This window comes from Ascaphus truei, chromosome 3 (genome assembly GCF_040206685.1).
Source record: "Ascaphus truei isolate aAscTru1 chromosome 3, aAscTru1.hap1, whole genome shotgun sequence".
Lineage (NCBI taxonomy): Eukaryota > Metazoa > Chordata > Amphibia > Anura > Ascaphidae > Ascaphus > Ascaphus truei.
Window position 1 is genome coordinate 188,730,835 of NC_134485.1, and position 23,639 is coordinate 188,754,473.

The 23,639-nt window shown below is 40.8% G+C and overlaps 1 protein-coding gene across 7 annotated transcripts in view; it reads right to left on the reverse strand.

The window, feature by feature from the left end:
• Nucleotides 1–23,639, reverse strand: part of REPS2 (RALBP1 associated Eps domain containing 2) — a 425,141-nt gene that overhangs the window by 183,022 nt on the left and 218,480 nt on the right. For 4 of the 7 annotated variants that reach the window (XM_075589809.1, XM_075589808.1, XM_075589814.1 and 1 more), the window contains 5 exons: nt 23,440–23,594; nt 21,459–21,535; nt 12,774–12,851; nt 10,166–10,232; nt 8,948–9,016 (listed from right to left, as the gene is read on the reverse strand). In XM_075589809.1, coding sequence (XP_075445924.1) covers nt 8,948–9,016; nt 10,166–10,232; nt 12,774–12,851; nt 21,459–21,535; nt 23,440–23,594 — 446 coding nt within the window. The remainder of the gene's footprint in view (nt 1–8,947; nt 9,017–10,165; nt 10,233–12,773; nt 12,852–21,458; nt 21,536–23,439; nt 23,595–23,639) is intronic. The other 3 variants (XM_075589811.1, XM_075589813.1, XM_075589812.1) reach the window with 3 other exon arrangements.

The window sequence follows — 23,639 nt, forward strand, 5'->3', positions numbered from 1 at the left end:
CATTCTTGCAGTGCTGTTTCACTGGATAGAGTCCACCAGTTGTACGTAGCCAAATTGAGATTTGAATAACAGTTTTTGTTTAAACTCAGGAAATTCTTAGCACCCTCTACCTTCATGTCTTCATCCTGAATGCACTCAAGGTCAATTCAGCCTCAAGAATGAGGGCCTTTGCTTTTTGGTTTATTCCATATTTGGGGGTTGAGGCCATACTTGCCATGCCGGCCTCATTTGTATGTTGGTAATTATGGTTGAGCCTACCAGCACAAGTGCTATTACACATCTTCTTGAACACACATTGCCACCTTCCCACAACTTTGAGACAGACAGATAAGGATTTGGGGGAAGGAGATTATCTATATCTAGTTTTGAGCCCTTCTTGAAGGCTTTCAGAATTTTCTTCCAGGTACTGTGGTTGCAAGCCTCTCTTCACATTGCTCCAACAAATGTCTTAATTTAATTCTCCCATCATACTTTGTCATAATCTTAGCTTTTAATAACCCTCGGAATCCAGTCAAGTAATCTTTGTCCAATTATGGTCATATCTTCTTGTGATATGTCTGGCTCACTACCATTTTAACTTCTTCACGCTTGTGATGCTGTCACAGGCTTTTGTTTACTTGAGAATCCATTAATTATTTTTCATGTCTATTGGGGTAATAACGTCTTGGCATTGTTGGAAGCTTCAGAATTATATTCGCATTGAGGGCCCAAGTTTCACATCCATATGTAAGTAAAAGCAGAATACAGTGATCGAACACTTTCATATTTGACATAACGGAAGATTCACTTGAAATATCTTGTTTATTCAAAAAGTGCTCTATTCAAGCTCTATTCTCCTATTGGTTTCATTAAAAAAAGTTTATTTTTCTACTCCTGACAGGCACATTGACATGATGAAAAAAGAAAGCATTTAGTAATCTGTGACAGAGCGGCCTGTAGGCGAGGTCAGATCAGATTCCACACATGCAATTTTTAGGGTAAACCAGACTTGAGTGATTTTATTCTCCACAAAACAGCAACCAAAACATTAGGGCTACTGCCCCTTTAAGGCAAAACATACAATCATAAAATAAACACCTACTCCTTTCAGGAGACTAAATAAACATTACTGTGGCCCTTTCTAATGACAGCTACTAAACTGGTTACCAACTCCAAAACATATAAACAGTATTAGCAAGACAAGGGAACAATGTATACAGTCTTATCTGATTGATGCTGGTCAGGCGTCTCCAATCTCTCCAGTTGCAAGCTTTGAAGTCTTGCTGCTCCCAATAAGTCCTTTTACCCTTCTCTGGTACAGGCTTCACTGCTGGGTGAGGCTGTGGGTTCCTCACGGTTGCCAGGCAAAATCTTCTTGTCAACCAGCCTGGATCCCTGCGGGCAGGAACTCTGATCTGTGATCCTCTCACAGACTCCAAACACGGACAGTGCAAAGCAGCCACTTCCTGCCTTTCCTACCTGTTCAATCAGGATTGAATTACCTCCACTTCCCAGTTCAGGTAGGAAACCCGACACCAGTGCAGTTTCCAACCTTGTAAAGGGAGTTTAACCCCTGGACTCCCTTACAGAATCCTACGTGACACATGACCTAAACGTTAATCATGCAAAGGTCAAGGTAGGCACAGGGAGAGTGACACACTTACATAAATAAGATCATTAAGTTCCAAAACGATATAGATTGAATATATGCAAAGATAGAAAGGATTGTATGTGTATTCTATCAACAAACGGGAATTTGGTTATCTTAAGGTTGATTTTATTATTAGTACATGCTTTTTACAAATAAAAATTAAATTGCACTACACCCCAGAGTGCACTATAAAAGGGTACCTTTCCCTTTCTTTTCAGTAGTCGTTTACCATTGCACTGCCTAGGTTTGCACTGTCCACATACATAGGACCTTCAAGGTGGGCACTAGTTTATTACCCTTAAAGCAAGGGAGCGGTTTTGATTGAGATGCAGATTATATTGCGAGGGATATGCATGTACTGTAGCCTGCTTTAAAAAAAAAAAGCTTATTTTTCTATGTTACTAATATAAATTATTATAGGAGCAATATGGAAACAACAGCGACAGATGAGGATCTTTTGCTTGATGGCAAATGGAATGGTGATTTATGTAAGGAGTGTTCAGAGATATGTCAAACCCTTCTAAAGAAGTAATAAATCAGACATTTTGAAGCACTCCTTTTACAAAAATAATTTCTAGTACCGTAACTAGATATAACTACCGATGGCTCCTCAGTCATTGTCAGACCTGCTGCAGTCCGTAATACATGCAATAGTAGATGAAAGAAGAAAGGCCACTTCGGATTTTTCTTTGAAGTGTAGATTTATTCAGCCATGCTATGCCCGACGTTTTGGCTTTCGCAGCAGCCTCTCAAAGACATGGCTAAATTGACACTAAACAATGTGAGTATTTACTGTATAGTGTAATATACTTGGTGCTCAAGTCCCACCCTGATCGGCAGCTGTGGCGTGCGTGTGGCAATGGCGCCGCATGATGACATTCTGTACTGACTGATCCGTGGGAACCTGTGCTGATCCTAGCATACGCCAGGAGATGTCACCACGGCACTAGGAGACATGCGCAGCTGCGCAGGTTAACCCGGAGGCACAATGAAGCAATGTAAATGTAGACATATCGTTGAGAAAGGCTGTTGGTGATAGCCAAAACTTCACTCATAGCATGGCTGAACAGATCTACACTTTTCAGAATTTTCTTCACAGTCCTTCTTAAGAGGCACTTTTAGAGTAGAAGATCCTCTTAACAGGGATCTCTTTATCTCTTTTGTATGAACTGAAATCGGTGTGGAAAAATGGCTCTGATGTCTAAGGCACCTGTTACATCTGTGCACACCGGATATTCAAACTTCCAAATTCCTCCAAGGCTGACTGAGCATTTCTAAATGAGCAAGTGAGTGCTTGTTGTAAGAATGATGTACAGTATAACCTTGTACTTGTAAAGTACTTTGAATGGAAGTGCTACATAAGAAACAATTATTTGTTACTTTATATTTCTGCCTTTAATCTTGCACATTGCAGCTCTGTGGAATAGGACGGCACCTCATAAATAAATGATGATACCAGAGCTGCTAGACTGGTATTAATTCAGACAGGTCTTTATACCGTCAGCACAAAGGTTTCATCTCATAACACAAACTATGCTATTTAGACGTGTTCCATTACAAGCAATGTAATATGAACAGACACATAAATTATTCCGTAGTAATTATAAGATGATTTTGAAGTATAATGTATTTGGATTTGTATATGTTCCATAAACCTTTCAACATTTAAAAATGTTACATGAAATGTTATATTTAGAAGGCTTTTTTGAAGTGAGGTTTATATTACTCTCAAGAGATTAAAGGTAACAAAAACTCCAGTGTCGGTTTAGCATAATTTATAGAGAAAATTGATCATTACAATTAAATTAATACTGCACACTTTGCAAGATAAAGATTAGATTAAAAGATCATCAACACAATTCTATGGCTACACAATCATCTTTGGGATGTCTTTACAATGTGACCATTCTGATGTCTACATTATGTATGAATCTGATTTCCCCCTAAAATAGAAGCAATACTCGACCCAGGCCCCCTAGCCCATGACAGTTTAATTGGTGGATGAAGCACAATAAAGGCACTACACCTGCCAATAAACATCAGAGGAACAGAATTTTTCACATGACGGGGCCATACCAAGAAATAGAGAAGAACCCAGAGACACGACCAGTACCGAACCCAATATGATTTTTTTTAGGGAAAGTCAGGGATCCACAAGGGGGGACGAGTTCAGGCAACACGAGACTGATAACGAAAAACATTCCTGAAGGTCAGACAAGGAACAAGAGGAGGAAGAAGGATCAGGGAAAGTAAGACAACTGCCCAGAATCCAATAAAAACTGACAGTATTTTCAGTGGATCTAATTTCACCCTGATTGATACCCATAAGAAATTAGTAAGCAAAGGATTATCCTTTGCACCAACCACTGACCACACTCAATTGGATTTTTTTATTGATTTAAATAAATATGCCAGGACCCTCACACTAAAAAGGCATTTCTGTTAAAATTATGCTGCAGGCCAGGCCCCACCAGCATGCCCACCCATTGCTCATCTATCCACAATATCCAATATCATCCCTGCAAGCCCCCTGGATATTCTACCTGACACATTAGATCAGTTAATAGAACTGGAGATGGAATCCAGTAACCTCCCATGTGAGAATAGAACTTAAGAACAAATCTACATTTTACCCTATATATTCTAGGGGTAAACGCATAGAGAATTTCACTCAATGTGTGAGTAAAGATCTCTTGTTGAGATTTTTCTTAACATAAGAGAATTTGTCTAGAGCGGAAAAAAAAAGTTCTTAAGGAACTAGTTGACAACAAGGAGATCATATTTAGACAAGCTGACAAAGGGGGAGGTTTGGTGGTTCAGAACAGGGCACATTATTTTATGGAAGCACACAGAATCCTAGGAGACACGAACAACTACAAAAGAATGAAAATGGATCCTACTATGACATTTGTGGATGGCCCGAGTGTTATACTTAACCAGGCCAAGAGAGAAGGAATAATTACTATGCAAGAATATGAATTCCTAATGATAAAATACCCTGTCATTCCAGTGATGTATCATCTACCGAAGATACATAAATCACTAGTGTCACCCCCTGGTCACTCAATAATTTCGGGAATCGAGTAGGTCTCGAGCAACCTATACATCGATCCTATCTTAGGCCAGTAATATAGTGGGCGCGCGCGTGCGCACGCTCGTGACGCATACTTTTTGTGTGTACGGTCTGTGCTGCTGTGAGCAACGCGCTTGTAAGGGTACTGTGTGTGTGTGTGTGTTGTTGGGTAGCTGTCTCTCTGTGTGTGTTTGTGTGGCACTTGGAAGCTGTCAGTGTGTGTGTGTGTGTGTGTGTGTGTGTGTGTGTGTGTGTGTGTGTGTGTGTGTGTGTGTGTGTATTATATAATATTTTAAACATTAAAAAAAAAGACATGTGAGAATAAATTATTTATTAACATTGTGCAATATTTGATAAATATATATACACACACATACATACATATACATACATTGGAGACACTGAGCGGTAGCAGCGCGAAAAAATAGTTTTCACAGTCTTCCCCCCGATTGCCCGGCTCCACGCTCACTGCCGTGCGTGGCCCTAGTATACAATGGCTGGCTAATCACAGCCAACTATAAGTGCTGCGCGCGCGCCCACTATATTATGGGCCTTCGGAATACAATCCACCTCTTGCAACTAATTAAAGAAATTGTGTGGAAACCAACATACATCTGGGCCACGTGTGATGTATAGGCATTATACACCTGCATTAACATTTGGTAAGGAGACCATAAAGGTGTATTTGAACATCTATGGTCAGCTACCCCCAAAACAAAGAAGTGATTTCATTCTTCAAGGGATGGATTTCATTCTTAAAAACAATTATTTTATGTTTGAGGGAGAGTTCTACCTACAACAGTGTGGCACTGTATGTATCATTGTTCTCAATGAAAACAAAAAGACACATTTGAATTTATCAGTGCACTTTTATTTTAGTTTCTATACTCGCCTAGTGAAATTGCCTTTGTCTCCTACCTGTATGGTTGGGCTGGTACAAGTGGAATTCAATAGGAAATAGGGCTTCAGTCTGTTTTAAAGCAGCTAGCCATGCTCTTTTTTTTATTTACCCTGGATTGAAGCAGTGGGTCTCTGGAGCTCAATCGCATTAATTTCAGCTCCGGAGACCCCCTGCTTCTGGAGATACTTCCCTCCATAGGAGGTGCCAGTAGCCACTCTGCTTGGCTACCTGGGGTCATGTTATGGCAGCGTTTCAAAGCTCCAGCGGACCAATAGGAAGCTGTGATGTCATCATCAGGTTCCGCTTCTTATTGGCGCAGGTGATGTGGCAGCATTACATTTTTTAAAGCTCTGGTAGCTAAGCAGGTGCTTGGATTGCTCATTTAAAAGTAATTGCAAGTTAATCAGTCGGTAGTAATTTCCTGGTGCTTTTTAGATACAACCTAAAACTGGAATTGTATAATGATCTCCCAACATGGCTGCCGAGGCAGGAAGTCAGCCTCATTCTGGATCTGTTGCCTGCACCTGCATGCTCCCTTTGTATGGCTTCATTCCCCTCTCTTCCTTGCCTTTGTAAGGTTCTGTTTACCTTGACTGATGCTGGAAGCCGTGTCCTGCCTGCCTTTTTCCTTGACTGTTGCTGAACTACTGTACCAAACCTTGACGATTCTGCCTTCTCCAGCCCTGACCTCGGTACTGTAACCCCTACTACTCTGCTTTCTCCAGCCCTGACCCGAGAACAGTGACCAAGAATATCCTGCCTCCTCCTGCCCTGACTTTGGACCCAGACCTCACCATTTTACTCTTCAGGATGCGGATCCCGGGTACGGGTCAGTCTCAACTCTACACCTCTGCTTAGGGGGTCTCCTGGACAGTACACAGCGATGTACGCTACCGTAACATGTTGCACAAGCAATGAAGAGAGAGCAACGAAGCCTTATAAAGGGAGCAGGCAAGTGCAGGCAATAGATCCAGAATTAGGCAGATGTCCTGCCTTGGGGGCCATGTTGGGAGATCCTTATAAATTGGTACTTACAACCCATTTAAGGGAGTGTGCCATAAGGTGCCTTCCGGCACTGGATGATGTCTTATGGGATAGCACTGCTATATGGGCCACATGGTGGACCAATAAGAGGAGTAAGACAGCAGATACAGGAAGCAAAATAATATTCATGTGGGGCTGTAATTTTTTTCCATTCCATTCTGCTGGAAAATACTGAGGGGCGTATGCAGTAAGCACAGATAAGCCACTTATCACCAGCTTATCGCCAAAAAAGCCTACTGCTATTCAGTAAGCAGTGATAAATCGGCAACAAGAGACGTTGTCGGCAATTTTTTTGCTGAATTTTTTTTTTAATACCGCTAAGGTAATGAAGGGGTTAACCCCTCCCGCTACCCACCCAGTAGGCCTAAAACACCCATCCTCAGGGCTACTACCCCATTCACCCACCCCCGCTACCCACAATAAACAAAAATACACACAACAGCCCTAATACCCACCTCCTAGGCCACCAATAACCATTACAATATGTAATAAACACCAATACACAACCCACCCACCCGCTGTGCCCACACATAAAACCATTATTTATTTTTTTATACACAGGATTAATACCAGAGGCCAACGGGGGTCCCTGGGTGGTCTCCACATGTGTCTGGGGGTCCTCGGGTGGTCCCCGCTGGCCTGCCGTACCATTCGTGTTGTAAAAAATGGAAGATGGCCTCCATTTCAATAAATACAATTCCCCCAAACATATACACAGATATGGATAATAGATCATTTGCACATTATTAAAAAAAAAACATTAGGCAGCCAGCATAAAGAAAACCATTCTACTTACCCCTGCCATTATGAAGGGCATCCTCGTCAGCATACTGCAGGGCCATGTCTTCCATTGCCAGAAAGAATACATAAAAAATACAATCTAATGGCCCCTAACCCCTTAACCACCCTAGCGGTTAATAACCACTATAGTAATTAAAGGGTTATTCCATCCTTCCCCGCTACCCACTCGGGATGCCTAACCATCCACCCCAGACCCACTATACCCACCCTCTACCCATTGAGTGGCATAGTAGTACATTATACCCATATATTATCTTATTTATATGATTGTCACTATTACTGCTGTGAAGCGCTATGTACATTAATGGCGCTATATAAATAAAGACATACATACATACATAATATGGGCATGATAAGCTACTATAGCAGTCAATGGTCACCCTAATAAAAAAGCTTGAATGTCCAAAATACACAATAATCAAACATATACAACAACTACATGTACATTATATTGTGGTATTATATACCTCTTTAGCTCAAATAAAGTCCTTGAGAGAAAAAAAATGTTCTCAAGGACTTTATTTGAGCTAAAGAGGTAAATAAGACCACAATATAATTACACCAATGAAACAGGTGGCTATACTCCAACAGGAGGATCTGAACACATGCAAACTAAAAATTAAAGATAAGTCAGCTGTGACACCTCTAAATAGAACCGAAATACACGAACGGGTACCACCGAGGCTGATAAATTTGAGCACCTGTCTGGTTTACAAACACTTGAAAACCAACCCAGTGGATCATCCTATCCATACATTAAAATGCATATCAGCCGAAAGTATTACCTCCCATTAAGCTCATAATAGTTCTTTATTAAATTGTTAAATTTTGGATGTTTATGCCCACCTTATATTAATTAAGTTGAAATAAAGAGATATTTTTAACTTCAATCAATTTACATATCTGGTAATTGAGTGCTATAATAACTTATAGTAGTCTCTCGGTGGTAAGAACGGTTTTATTTACTTTATTTATGCTGGCTGTCTTATTTTGTTTAATAATGGGCAAATGATCTATTATCCATATCTGGATAATAGTTATTTTGCACATTACTGTACTGTATGTGTTTTTTTATTTATTGAAATGTAGGCAAACAGATTTGTATTGAATGTAAAAAATGTGGTTAGCAAAATTCTTACAAAACTGATGTAGCCACAGTGCAAGAAAAATATATACAATATATACTTTCTACAGGAACATATGTGTAACTTCAAATTCAATCCAGAACCGATACACATTACATGAGCTGCATATATAGAAGAGGTAGCCATAGTAAGTTTGGGATATAAAGCATGACAGTACAGTACCATCCTCTATGCAGGTGGTTTTATTTGTGGTCCTGTCATTTATATAAACTGTCTTGCAATGCAAAACCAACCATGCAGAAAATCAGATTTCTACTCATTGAGCACAAAGGAAAGACAGGAAAATGTGTAAATTTAAAGGGGGTAAAAAACAGGTGCAGACTTGATAGGATGAATCACTTAAGTTACAGTACCTGTTTTGAAAGCTTGGAAAGTTTTAGGCTCTGCAGGGATAATGTGGGTTGTTGGGATTACTTTTGATGCTAAAAGGAAAAAAAACAACAGAAACAAATAAGTTAGAAAGTTTCATAGTAGATGAGGTTGAAAAAAGACATACTGTATGTCCATCAAGTTCAACCTATGCTAAATTTAGATGACAGATACTTTATCCTATACAGTATTTGTACTTGCAGTACAGTATATTGATCCAGAGGAAGGACAAACAAAAAACCCCACTGAAATCTCATCTAATGATATCTTTAAGGAGGAAAATAAATTCCTTCCTGACTCCAAATACTGGCCATCATACTCCCTGGATCAACAGCCTTCCCATGTTTACTTATTTGGTATTTCCCTGTACAGTATACTGTACATTTCCTTTCTAAAACGATGTCCAATCTTTTTTTGAAGATATCTATTGTATCTGCCATCACAGACTCTATTGGTAATGAATTCCACATTTTTACTGCCCTTACTGTAAAGAACCCTTTCCTTTGTTGCCTGTGAAATCTCCTTTCCGCCAACCTTAAGGGATGACCCCATGTCCTTTGCACTGCCCTTGAAAGCTCCTTGTATTGTCCCCAAATATATTTGTATATAGTTATCATAGCCCCTCTTAGACTAAAGTTACTCTTTGTAGTTGCAGAAAATGAAGAGCATTTTTGTCAGTTATGTATGAATACATAGAAAATATTATTTTGATTCAATGAATCCCTTTCTGCTTATTTTTTCATATGCTAGACAGTGAGTCTAGCCTCCGCCCTGACAATTCTGTTTTACACTAGTCAACAGTGAAGATATGATGCACTGTAAGATGTGTATTGTGTAACTCTTTCCTAAAAACTCCTACATAAACTCTTCAAATTACAGGCTGATCTAAACAGTTCAAATGAGCACAACGCAACTCTAAAGACGCTTGCGTCATTTAAAGACCCAAGTATACAAATTGTGTTATTTGCATCAATATTGCTCCAAAATTGCCTGGATAAATTGCACAATTATTTATACAGTACATTGGACCACGACAATATTACATAGGAATTGTTAATGGTAATATTTGCATTTGTATTTATTATTTGTACATCTCATTTCCCTTTGACGACTCCCAATATATTGTACAAACACTGGGCCTGGAAAAGACATGAGCTTTGTACATTGTGGGGGATAAATAAAAAAAGTACTTTATTTCATACCTTGTTTATCATCACGGTCTGAGTCATGTTTCAGTGCATTCTGATCTGATGTTGCTTCTGCAGATGCCTTATTTTAGATAGAAAAGGATTGCAAATATTATTTGGCACATATCTTTCATACCCCCTTGAACTTTGTTTTTATTCCATCTAAATAATTCTACACATGTATACTCTGATTTCTATTGCATTACAAAAATGTCCTCGAGTCCCTTTAGGTTCCAGACCCCACACATTTGAAAACTGTTATTATATTTGCATATTCTACTAAATATTTTTTTTTAGATAATTCACTAAATAGTGATTGTTATAAGTTATTGGACATCTATAGATGGGTATAGCCATTTACTGAAACATTCCCTATAAACGAATTGATGAAGAAAAGTGAATGAAACTAGAATGGGTTATGAGAGCCATGAATGCTTCCTGCTTTATTGAAAATGTGCAAAACCAGAAGCAGTCAGTTATCAAGAAAAGCCAGTGACACAAAATGCCATTTTTACTATGCAGGCTTTGAAGTTCTTTCATCCTATCTTAGGTCAGAGAAGCACCTATTTTATGAAGTTTAGTTGCTTTTAACTATAAACACCACAAAAACATTGAGGGAGGAGGGATATGTTATTTTTTGTCCAGTTTGTGTATTATTGTATATTTTCCCTATTTTACATCGTTACATAGTAGATGAGGTTGAAAAGACATATACGTCCATCAAGTTCAACCTATGCTAAATTTAGACAACAGATACTTTATCCTAAATCTATACTAACTTATTGATATAGAGGAAGGCAAACAAAAAACCCCAGTTTCATATCATTCAATGATATCTCATAAGGGGAAAAATAAATTCCTTCCTGACTCCAAGAATTGGCAATCGGATTAATCCCTGGATCAACATCCTTCCCATGTTTACTTATTTGGTATATCCCTGTATACCTTTCCTTTCTAAAAAGATGTCCAACCTTCTTTTTAACAAATCTATTGTATCTGCCATCACAGTCTCCATGGGTAAAGAACCCTTTCCTTTGTTGCTGGTGAAATCTCCTTTCCTCCAACCTAAAGGGATACACCCCCCTCCCCCCCGAGTCCTTTGTTCTGCTCTTGGGATGAATAGTTCTTTTGAAAGCTCCTTGTACTGTCCCCAAATATATTTTTATATAGTTATCATATCTCCTCTTAGACGCCTCTTTTCTAATTTAAATAAATCTAATTTAGCTAGCCTCTCCTCATAAGTTAGTTTGTCCATCCCCTTTATTCATTTGGTGGCTCTTCTCTGCACTCTCTCTAGTTCCATAATGTCTTTTCTAAGGAGTTGTGCCCATAATTGTACTCAATATCCAAGGTGTGGCCTTACTAATGCTATATAAAAGGGGCATAATTATGTTTACTTCCCTTCTATCCATTGCCCGTTAATGCAAGATAAGATCTTATTTGCCTTTGCAGCTACTGCATGACATTGGGCACTATTACTAAGCCTGCTGTCTACAAGCACTCCTAAATCCTTCTCCATCACGGATTCCCCCAATTTATCCCCATTTAAATTGTAAGTCGCCTGTTTATTCTTGCTTCCCAAATGCATAACCTTACATTTATCTGTATTAAACCTCATCTGCCATTTACCTGCCCAAGTTTCCAGTCTCTCCAAGTTCTTCTGGAGAGAAATTACATCCTGCTTTGATTCTAGTACCTTATACAATTTAGTATCATCAGCAAAGATGGAGACTTTGCTCTCGATGCCAACCTCAAGGTCATTAATAACCAAGTTAAATAGCAGGGGTCCCAGTACCGATCCTTGAGGTACTCCACTCATGACCTTAGCCCAACCTGAAAAAGTTCCATTTATGACAACCCTCTGTTGTCTATCCTTCAACCAGTTTTCAATCCAGGTGCATATATTTTTACAGAGTCCAATTTGCTTTATTTTGTACACCAACCTCTTGTGTAAAACCATATTAAAAGCCTTTGCAAAATCTAAGTAAACAACATCAATTGCATTACCCTGGTCTAAATTCCTACTTACCACCTCAAAGATATTTAGCAGCATAGAAATTGGAAGACATTTAATTGCCTCGTTTGTACAATTCAGGGCAATAAGTCACTTTTCTAAGCAGTAATCCATGTTGCTTGTTTTGTATGTTTTCTTTACTGTGAAGTCTCCAGTGCATGGCGTGCATCAGAGGATATATGATCCTAGAAAATGTGCCCATTTTGAGGGGTCTGGGGTTCAGTAAACATGGGAAAAGGGCTCAACCAATCAGTATAGGGGACCAACAATGTGCCCAAATTGGATTGGCTTGCCAAGCAGATACATTCCCCGGTTTCTATCTTGGTTCTGTGCTATGGCCCCAAGTAGCCAAATTAAAAAATAAAAATAAATATAATGGTACATAATATTTGACAACTGTGGTATCACTATGGTCCAACAACCGGAGACTCCACCAGACTGATTATTTTAGGCACGCTACGATGAAGCACAGTAACACTGGAATTGGAGGGTCCTATGGCACTGGGGCGTTTTGTGTACTAATCTGAAAAGGAGCAAGAATAATCATCGGGCATAAAGCAGTGGTGTATATTTCCGTACAACAAAAACGTAACATAATTGAATACTAACTGGCACAGCATTCCCGGTCTCCACATCAAAGAGAATCAGTGGTTCTGCGTTGGCAGGATCTTCACAGACTGTTTCTAGCTGATTGGAAGAAAGAAAAGAGAGATCTTAAAGCTCAATATTTCATCATCATGTACGTCCCCAAAGTCCTTTAGACATAAAAATAACAACCTTTAACCTTTGGCAGGTTAATCTGTCTTACACAAAAATGCATAATTTTAAATATTGGAACCTAGAGCTTGATGACATATATGGGTCATTTAACACACATAAAGGCCTATTCATTAAACTGAGAAAATTCTTGCCAAGTTGCCTAAAACAGCAAACTATTGGACATGAACTTGTGAATTATTGCCGAATTCAATAAGAATCCTTAATGCAAAAAGATTGCTGGGAAAAAAAAACTAATTCACATGTCATTTTCGTGTACCGCTTTTATACAATTAATATCCTCTTTAATTTCTAAATTGTTAACCTATTCAATTAATGGTGTAACTTATTCTAAAAATAATGATATATGCATAAATATATTTATATATTAAATAATATGCAACTACTAAATGCATTTATAATTCTGAACTGAATATGTCCAAATGTAATAGTAGGTTCGAGAACTAACTTTAATGAACTCCCTACCTCTAAATTTATTTTAATATTGCCAGCCTGGGGAAGGCAAACAAATTTGCAATATGTCCTCAGTTAATTCCCATTTCACAAATGATTGAATAGCATATAAATACTTAATTTGGTGAGACTAGAAAACGAGTATATGATGTCTCTTCTTTCCATCTTCTTTATATGAATGTACAGGCTGAGGACATTCAATGAATGTCAATTTAAAAAATAATTTAAAAGGTTTCAAATGTAACTCCTGCATAGTCTTTGTAACCTAGCTTCATACTGTATTTTGAAGATTTGGGCTTCAGAACTAAGCATTGTGCGATTAGGGTATGCTCTATTCTGCTGAAAATACCCCACTGTATGTAGCCTATAACCTATTTATAATCCATGCTGCTTTATTACATGGCCATTTTTTTTTACCAGATGCAAGATTTGTAGGGCCCACTCTAGATTTACTCAAATACTTTCTCTGTTCGTGACGCAACGGCTACAGGTCACCAGTAAATTAATTCTTTAGAAAGACTCCAGCAGCCAAGATAGTGCCTTGGTCCTACTGACTGCATTGTAATCCTGCTTTGCCCAAAAATAAAATGGCAGCATGCAAACTCTCTCAGGGCAATCAATTAGGTTACCCAAAGAGCACCACCAAGACCTCCACCATCAACAGAAGCGCCTGCTCTTTTGCACTGGGAGGTTTCAACCTTGCAGTCAAATCACAGAGCTGGCCTGGCTGCACCAGTTAAGTGCCCCCAGATCGTCAGGATGCAGGCGAAGCCCTGCAGCAGCATGGAACACACAACAAATGGCAGAAGGAATGCAGCTGGAGACCATATCCCCGGAGGCACATAAATAAACAAAAATGTGCAAATAAGAGCTAATGATATGGTGAATGGTCCTGATCATAAAACTTATAAGGAAAGACTAGAGGACTTTAATATGCCCAGCATGGCACACAAAAGGGAGAGGAAGGATGTGATTAAAACGTTCCAATACAGAAAAGGTTTCAACCAAGTACAGGAGGGACTCATACAGTAGTTTAGAAAAACAGAAAGGTGTCAGCAGGAGGGGTTGTCTGCCCAACAGCTTTCCAGCCATGTGCATTCCAGGATAAACACATGACTCTGTCCATATCCATTCCCTAGGCAGCACGCACCTACCAACAAGGGGTTTTCGAGCGAGGTTTCTACCTATAGTTATCTAAACACATGACTCCTATTAGTATAATTCCCATTTTTTGTGCACAGGTGTCTCGTCACGTGTTAAATAAAAGGTGTGTTTGAGGGCATGTACAGTAAATTTAGCTCTAGTGACTAGTAAAATAAGACTTAAAAAGTTAAAATATGTCAAATTGAATGTGCAAATATTGGCCACTGGTGAAATTGCATACATTCACACACATTTTTTAACAAAAACGTTCCAGACGAATATTTGTTGGCGAAGTGAATATTAACCAAAGTTTGGCTAAATATTTGTGGGCCGAATTGTGATACATTTGTCCATCTCTACTCAGGGAGATAAAACATGGGAGAGGTATTTAAGGGCAGTAAGATAAAAGAGGCTAAGCCTGAAGTAATGGGCCCTGTGGTAACACTAATAAATAGAGGGATTTAGGGAAGAGGAGCAGGAAGATGGTATTGTACAGGACTATAAGACTGAGAGGATATTTAAAGTGTCACCTTGTTAGACATCAAAACCAAGTTTTAAGAGGGACTAGAGGAGTGAAACTAATTAGACAGATTATGGTGTTGTAGCATTTAGACCTTGGGAGAGCATCTACTGAGAGGTGTAATAAATAACATCTCTGGATCATGTTCTGTCAAGTGATATTTGTATTACTGTAAGTGTGAAGTCGGAACCAGAATGGAAGGGAAGTGCTGTGCTGTGTATACTAGCAGGGGTGGCTGAACTTGGGGGGTGTACAGTGGGTTAATTTATTTTAACATTGTATAGTAATTGAAAGTCTGTAACTAACTTATTTTCTCTCTCCTACCTGATTGAGTCTGCAGTGGGTGTGGTTAGTTGATTGGTAACATAACACCCCTGGTTGCTGTGTGCGTCCCGCTTTAAAACAGAGGCGTGTAACGAATCCGGAGCTTCCTTGTCCTGATCTGTGTGACTGGATTACTGTTTGATATCAAGTGCTGGTTGTATTAAGTGTGGCGTTAGAACCAGAAGGGAAGTGCTGTTTGTATTAAAGCAACAGTCCAAGCTGCCAGGTTTTATTTTAGTTAAAAAAAATTTTTTTGCCCTTTAATATGTGCATCAATACAATTCACACAATAAGTAATTAGCTAAGTTGCCGATCGATCTGCGACGATTCGGCTAGGTGGTTCACTAAATTGGTATCAGTGCAGCAGAAGAGGACCAAAGATGCAAAGTTCTGTTTGGAAGATCATGTGACCAGGCAGTCACTAGATACAATTGGTGCACTGTTCGAGAGAGGGCAGGGCTCAAAAAGTGGTGTGCCAGAGCCTGTTTCAGAAGAGGAAACCCTAAGGCTAAGGCCCCGCTCCCAGAGTCAGCGCACCTGCGCTGCTGACAGGCGGTGCGCTGAGATACACAGACCGCGATCTGCGGTCTGTAGGGAGCGGGAGCCGGAGCGGGAGGTGGGCGGGAGGTGGGAGGTTTGATCGGGAGGTGGGCGGGAGGTGGGCGGTTTGACAGGGAGGGGGGGCGTGGCTTGAGCGGAGGGACCCGCTACTCTCCCCCCCCCTCCCTCCACGGACTCGGGCTGGAGCTGGAAGGTAAGTTTAAACACACACAAGCAGGCACTCATTCATACACGCGCACACACACACACAGGCAGGCACTCACGCACACACACACGCGCGCACACACAGGCAGGCACTCACGCACTCATACACACACACACACACACACACACACACAGACAGAGGCAGGCACTCGGGCACACACACACACAGACAGGCACGCACTCAGACACACACACAGAGAAAGGCACTCACCTGCTTTCACTCCACACTCCTCCCCGCTCCCCGAAGCCTCTCCTCCTCCCGAAGCCTCCCCTCCCCATTGGCTCACAGCCACACACGTCACGCGTCAACGCTAGGAAACACCATTCTCTGGTGTCTCCAGCGGCTGACGCGCTACAGCGTGTAGTGCTCTGTGCAGCCAGGGGGGACCGGGACCGGCTCGCGAGGATTCCCCTGCTGGTGGGGAACTCGCGACCCGCCGCCCGCGCCAACGAGCGCAGCGGGACCGAGGCCTAAAGCCTTATCCACTTCTTAGGACTCTTACTGACCCCACCGTGAGGCCGTGTTAGAAGTGGAATTTTGGATGGGCCTTGCATCCAAAAGAGCCCTACATAAAAAATAAAAAAAAGGGAGAAATGTTTTTCTCAGTTTCTAAAGCACCAGTCCCAAGAAGCGGGGCGGCATGCCCAGCAAACAGAAAAGCTCCTCCAGGCTTCAGGTCCAGCCTCAGTCAGACCAGAGATTCCAAATAATCCGCTGGTGATGCTGCTTAAAATTAAGCCAACAGAAGACCCAGAGGCATTCATCATCCCTTTTGAAAGGGAAGCCACAGCCCAAAGCTAGACAGGCGATTGCTGGGTAACGGCTCTGTCTTCACTCCTCATAGGAGACGCTCAGGCCGCCTACCAGGTCCTACTGGCAGATGACGCCATGGACTACAAGCAGCTAAAGGTCACAATTCTGGACTACCTAGGCCTCACTCCACAAGCCTACCGGCAGCGATTCCGGACAAAAAAATACTCGAACAGAGACAGACCTGGGTCATAGCACCTTAGTGGACTTACGTACCAGGTGGATACAACCAGAGCAGTGTAACAACGCAGAGATCCTTGAACAGATACTGTCCCCTTCCTTCCGCGCCTGGGTAAAAAGGCATGCTGCCACTTCCCTGGAGTCAGCAGTCCGATTGGTGGAAAATTTTCTTGGGGAAGACAACTAAGTAACCAAGCAACCCGGTCGTAAGACCCTTTCCCATCATAGAGAGGTCCTGATACCAATACTCGCCGAGACGAACATCCAGCATCAGAGGTTATCTGATTACCAAAGAAAGGATGTTCCAGAGGACGCCACCCACAGTACCCCCGAGACCCTGGGTTCCAGTCGCCCACCCGGTGGAGAGGAATCCACAACCAACCTGAAGGGAGGATCCCTTCCCACAGCGGAGAGATCCGAACGCCGATACCCATGGAGAGGCCCATCTAACGACAGAGTTTGCCAACTTGGAGAAGGATAAGATGGATTTTTCCTATGGCAGGACCATCGCCACTGCTTCTTTCAGAGGGGACCAAGAGCCGTGGTTGGTCCCAGCATCGGTGGAAGGGAAGGCAGTCAAAGCCGTGGTGGACTCAGGATCTGGAAAAACCTTTATCCTACAGGGCCTACTCCCAAGCGAACTACTATCCTATGATACTCTATGGTGTATTGAGTGTATCCATGGCGATACAAAAAGATACCCGACGGCAGACATCCTCCTTCAGGTTACGGTTGAAAGGCTAAGCTCCTAGCAAGAGTCGCTCCCTGGCTTCCTGCTCCTGTTCTGCTTAGCCGAGACTGACCCTACATTGACTTTGTTGGCCCCTGCTCACGAGGAGCATCCTTCTCCTATACAGGAGAAGCCCGGGGACCTGTTCCCCTTTTCCGCAGAGATGTTCCCCCGTAGACACTGGTTCCCAAAGAATCGTAAACAGAGATGGTCTAAAAATGAGGACTGGTTAAAAAGGTCTGGGACTCCAGGTAACCTTAGTCAGGCACACAAACTACAAGTACTGACGGGGAATGACCAGGATGAGGGAGAGACAGGTAGGGAATCTTTACCAGACCTGGCTCTTCCTGACTTCCATAAGAGGCAGAGGGAAGACCCAGCCCTGGCAAGGCAATATGAGAAGCTGGTACGGGTCAATGATAAAGTAGTAAATGAACAATGAAATGAGTAAGGGTGTTCCCACATTTCGAACTCGTCAATGACAGAAAGACTTGGAGAGACTGGAAACTTGGGCAGGTAAATGGCAGATGAGATTAAATACAGATAAATGTAAGGTTATGCATTTGGAAAGCAAGAATAAACAGGCGACATACAAATTAAATGGTGATAAATTAGGAGAATCCATGATATTGAAGAATTTAGGAGTGCTTGTAGACATCAGCCTTAGCAATAGTGCTCAAAGTCATGCAGTAGTTGCAAAGGCAAACAAGATCTTATTTTGCATTAAACGGGCAATGGATGGAAGTAAATATAATAATGCCCCTTTTATAAAGCATTAGAAAGACCACACCTGGAATATGGAGTACAATTTTGGGCCCCACTTCATAGAAAAGACATTATGGAACTAGAGTAAGGGCAGAGAAGAGCCACTAAATTAATAAAGGGGATGGATAATCTGATTTATGAGGAAAGGCTAGCAAAATTAGATTTGTTTACATCAGAAAAGAGGTGTCTAAGAGAAGATATGATAACTATATACAAATATATTCAGTGACAATACAAGGAGTTTTTAAAAGCACTATTCATCCCAAGGTAGTACAAACGACACGGGGTCATCCCTTAAGGTTGGAGGAAAGGAGATTTCACCAGCAACAAAAGGAACAGGTTATTTACAGTGAGGTCAGTTAAAATGTGGAATTCATTATCCATGGAGACTGTAATGGCAAATACAATAGATATTTAAAAAAAAAAAAAAAAGACGGTTGGACATCTTTTTAGAAAGGAAAAGTATCCAGGGATATACCAAATAAGTAAACATGGAAAGGATGTTGATCCAGGGAGTAATCTGATATTTCGAGTCCGGAAGGAATTTATTTTTCCCATTATGAGATAGAGATAGATATAGATATCCCCTCAAACCTCCCTCCAAACTCAAAACTATATATAGAGTTGATAAGTCTAAGCCACCTAGTGACTGGAATGATGTATTGATGTCAGATCCACAACCACTACTTTTCTAGGCAGCAGCTCTAGTAGTGCGAGCTAAACCAGATGATGGCTAGCAGTGCACCACTGGCTACTAGCATACATCAAAGAGATATCTATTTCAATGACTGCAATCTTGAAAGGATTTCAAGCACATAGTAATAATATGTAATGATGGCTATGAGTTATTGAAGCCAATTGGGATTAAATAAGACAGGTTTTCTGAAACACACAAGTAAAAACAAGGTAAAGCACCGCAAATAAAGCTGATGAAAGCAGAGAGGAAGTCTCAAAGTGACTTGCTGACTTGAGTTAGCACAGGAACAAGGGGACCTGCAGGATTCAAAACAAGAAAATTGTCAAAAACTGCTAGCAAGAATAAAGAATTTTGGGGTTAGCCTTCGTCGGTGCAATATGGTGATTCTCTCCCAACCTGATGAAGGCTAACCCCAAAATGTTGTGCTCTTTTCTCCCTGTATTTCATTGCTCTGCATATCAAATGCTTTATTTTTGCTAGCAGTTTTTGCAATTTTCTTGTTTTGAGTGCTACAGGTCCTCCTGTTCCTGTATACTTCTGGATGGGCTTGCGGACCACCTTCCCACCTGTACGATTTATTTATTTATAAAAAAAAATTACCAGGAAGTAATACATTGATAGTTACCTCTCGTTTTCAAGTATATTCTGGGCACAGAGTTATAACAATACATGGTTACATTAAAAAAACAGAGTTTATACAGTCAATTCACAGACATTTCATGGACAGATAGAGTTGGAAATTGGGTACAGGGGATAAAAGGGCTTGTAAGCAGTAGGTGAACGCCCACCAGACTCAATTTTTTCCAGGACTTGAGTTAGTATGTCTAATCTTATAAAGGATTTAAAAAAAAAAAAACCACAGTGGGACATATTTAGTAGGCAGTGTTTTGCCATAAGTAGGCAAAGTTTGGTGTGATTGTCATTTATCTATGGTGTTGATCGGAGGTAGTTAATTTAGCATTAAGCTTTTAACACAATACCCATTGCTCCTATTTAGTGTATACAGGGAGAAATCCCATGAATACCTATACCTACACCACACCCATGGAGGAATAAAATGTGCATCTATTTGATACACTACCCACCATACAACGTGACCTATCTCCCTACAGAGTTTTATCCATTGAATACTACCTTTAATATGAGTTTTGGTATATTCATGCGCTACACTAGTCTGATCTCTGAATGAGATATATATTTACTTTGACTCAATTATCTGGACATTCTTGAGAATCGCTGCTAGGTAATATATCTATATGTTATTTGGATGTGGAATAGGAGTATATATATGTGTTAATAGCCACATAGGCAAAATTGTTACTCTGACTATTTACTCACTATAGCCATACTAGTATAGGGATTTTTAACAATGTATCTGTGTTTTTAAAGTATCTATGTAGAAGTAATAACATTTTATTGTTTTTTATCTCTCTGGTGATTCTGGGTCACTGACCTGATTAGCAGCACTTCACTGCAGGGCTATTATGTCCATTGGTATACAACATACCCTCTATATACACCACTCTGGTGTCATGTATCTGTCTGATCACTCTTTTGATCAAAACTGTTACTTCTATGTTATCACCCTCCACAGCACCTGTCATTTATTGATTAATTATATGGTGATTGCGGTTGCATTCACATATTCAGCATAAGTAGGGTAACCAGATTTGTAAATGTAAAATCCGTGACATCAACTTCACCCGCACCCCTATTTCATGGTCTCTCCCCCCCCCCCTCATTATCTCCCTCTCCCACTCCCTCCTCTCTCCCACTCCCCGCTTCCAGTAGGCTGTCCCCTTTTCAGACAGAGCTAGTAAGGCGTTAATAGCATAAATAGGACCAATTGGCAAGTGGTGTGCAGTAGGTGAACGCTTTCTTTTTTTGTACATTCTGTAATAATAATCCAGCTATTCTCTCATTATGTTATTTACATTCAACAGATTCAAAATGAACTATTTGCCCAAGTGATCAAGATCATATCTAAGAAATACATACATTATTCTGCAAGTTGCAATGAAAATATTTGCTCTGAGATAAGGAAAATATAACATCATCTTGTTAAAAATCTGAACATGTGATTGAAATCATTATTCCATTGATATTCAGGTGATTGTGCCTTACAGTACCTCTGTCCTGGCCTGGAAACCTGCGATTGCCCCACGATAAGTTTCATACACACCATCAGATATGGGCTTCAAAGATCCTGCCAATAAAAACAATATGCTTTTGCAATTGGTTATTTTTTTTTCTCTCCACCCCCCAGCATTACTTTCTCTCCCCCCCACCAACTCTCTCCTTACATGTGTTTTTTCCTCCCTCTTCTCTCACATGCCATTCTCTTTATTTAATCCTCCATATATTTCCCCCTGTCATCCTCTCTCTAACAACCTGAGGTTTCCTTTCCCAGCATCTTTTTCTCTTTTCCTGCCCCTTTTCCCCTCATGTTTCTCCTCTCCCTCCTCTCTTTCGCTTTCCCCCCCTCTCTCGCTTTCCCCCCTCCTCTCCCCTTTTCCCACCTCTGTCTTCGCCTCCCTCTTCTTTCTTTTCCCTTATGTAGTTCTCTCTTGTACTTAATTTTCTCTTTGCGTCTCTTGTTTTCTGTCGTCTTCCCTTTCATGCCTGTTTTTACCCCTGTGAGGACCCGCCCACCTACGGAGGCTGTGCAGAGGAAGGACTTTCCCCTCTGTCCTTCCTGCTGTATCTCAGCGCCCCGCCCCCTGACCCAGGCCCTGCCCACCTGCAGAAGAAGGGATTTCCCTTCCTTCCTACAGCATCTCCCGCAATTTGCCGCTAACAGGGGGGGGGGGGAGAGCAGGCCCCCCAGCTGCACTCAAGAACACCCTTATCAGAATAAGATCAAACTTTAATGGTTAATTAAAACATTTGTGTTGGGATTTTAAAAAAAATTACGAAAACAATAGAAAAGTATAAAAACAATAAAAACATGGAGTTAGGAGTGTAAGCAGTAGGACGCTGCCTAATTTGTTGTATACTACAAGTATAATATGTCCTTTATGTATACTTTAATTATACAAGTGGGTAAACTATTAATAAAAGTAATAGATATCCCTTGGTGGAGACCTGTGTTAATTGAGGCAGTTAAGCCTCTATATACTATCACATTGATAATAGCCGAGGCACTATATTGGAGCTGTATAGGGCTATCTATTCGTGAATATCTCTTGATATAAGTGTTTAAAGTACTTAATCCCAGAATAGTGGATAGATTGCTGTAATAGGCTCCACCCACCACCAAATAGATATGTTGTAGGCTGTTTGGTTAGGTGACTGAGTATTTTCGTAGATTGAGGTTGTCTTATTTGATCAATGTGAGTACTTTGACACCAATATATCCCTTAGCTATATGTCTATTGGGTGCCTAATTAGGCTATAGTAATGAGTAACATGTTGTTGAACTTGGTCAGAAGAGTACTGGAAAAAAACAAAATTGTGTGCAAGTCCCTAAGAATGTGGACCTCGCAGCACCAAACAGATATTGTTACCCGTTTGGTTGGGCAGCAGTATGTTCAATGAAAAGTACCTTTCACCTGCGTGGCTTCATTGGGGGCGGGAAGTTTATACTGCTTTATTCTAATAACGTTTGGCCCCAAGTTAATAGGGTGAGAAGTAGAGTAACAGTTACCGATGCAGCAAGTTCCATTTAAGTGCATGCAAAATCTATATTCCCTTTATTTTAAGCAAGTTTTCTTTTTCTTGTGTGGTAGTGCTATTGCGTTCAGGATTTAAGTAGAATAAAGCTGACATGTCACCCACAATTAAATATTTAGACAGTTACAGCTTCTAAAATCTTCCAAGATTTTACAGAAGGCATAAAAGGAGCATAGTCACTCTTCCATAAGGGACCGTATGGCGAGGAAAGGCACCTTTCACACTCAATGGAGGTAATGGCCGATTCCGCTGATCCGGCACTATCGCATGGAAAGCTTCAATGGGGCTTCCCGTGAGGTAGCACTGGATCGGCGCAATCACAGTTTACTGAATAAGCCCATTATGAGACAATTGTCCATGGCTCGGCGCCATGACACAGCAGTGACTCTGAAATTCCCCAAGTAATTATGAGAAGCAGCAAACAGTCAGTTAATGCACCTTTTATCTCACCTTCTTGAAGGAATTCAGATAGCAATGTCTGGGGCAGTGTATCTGGCAACTCATAGCCATTCTTCCTGGCAACTATAAGGTGAAAGGCAGCACAAAACTCAGGCAAGGTCAGAGCTCCATCACAATCTACATCGCTGAGCTCCCTGCAAATGGGAACACAAGAAGACAAGCCATGGACAGATTTAGAA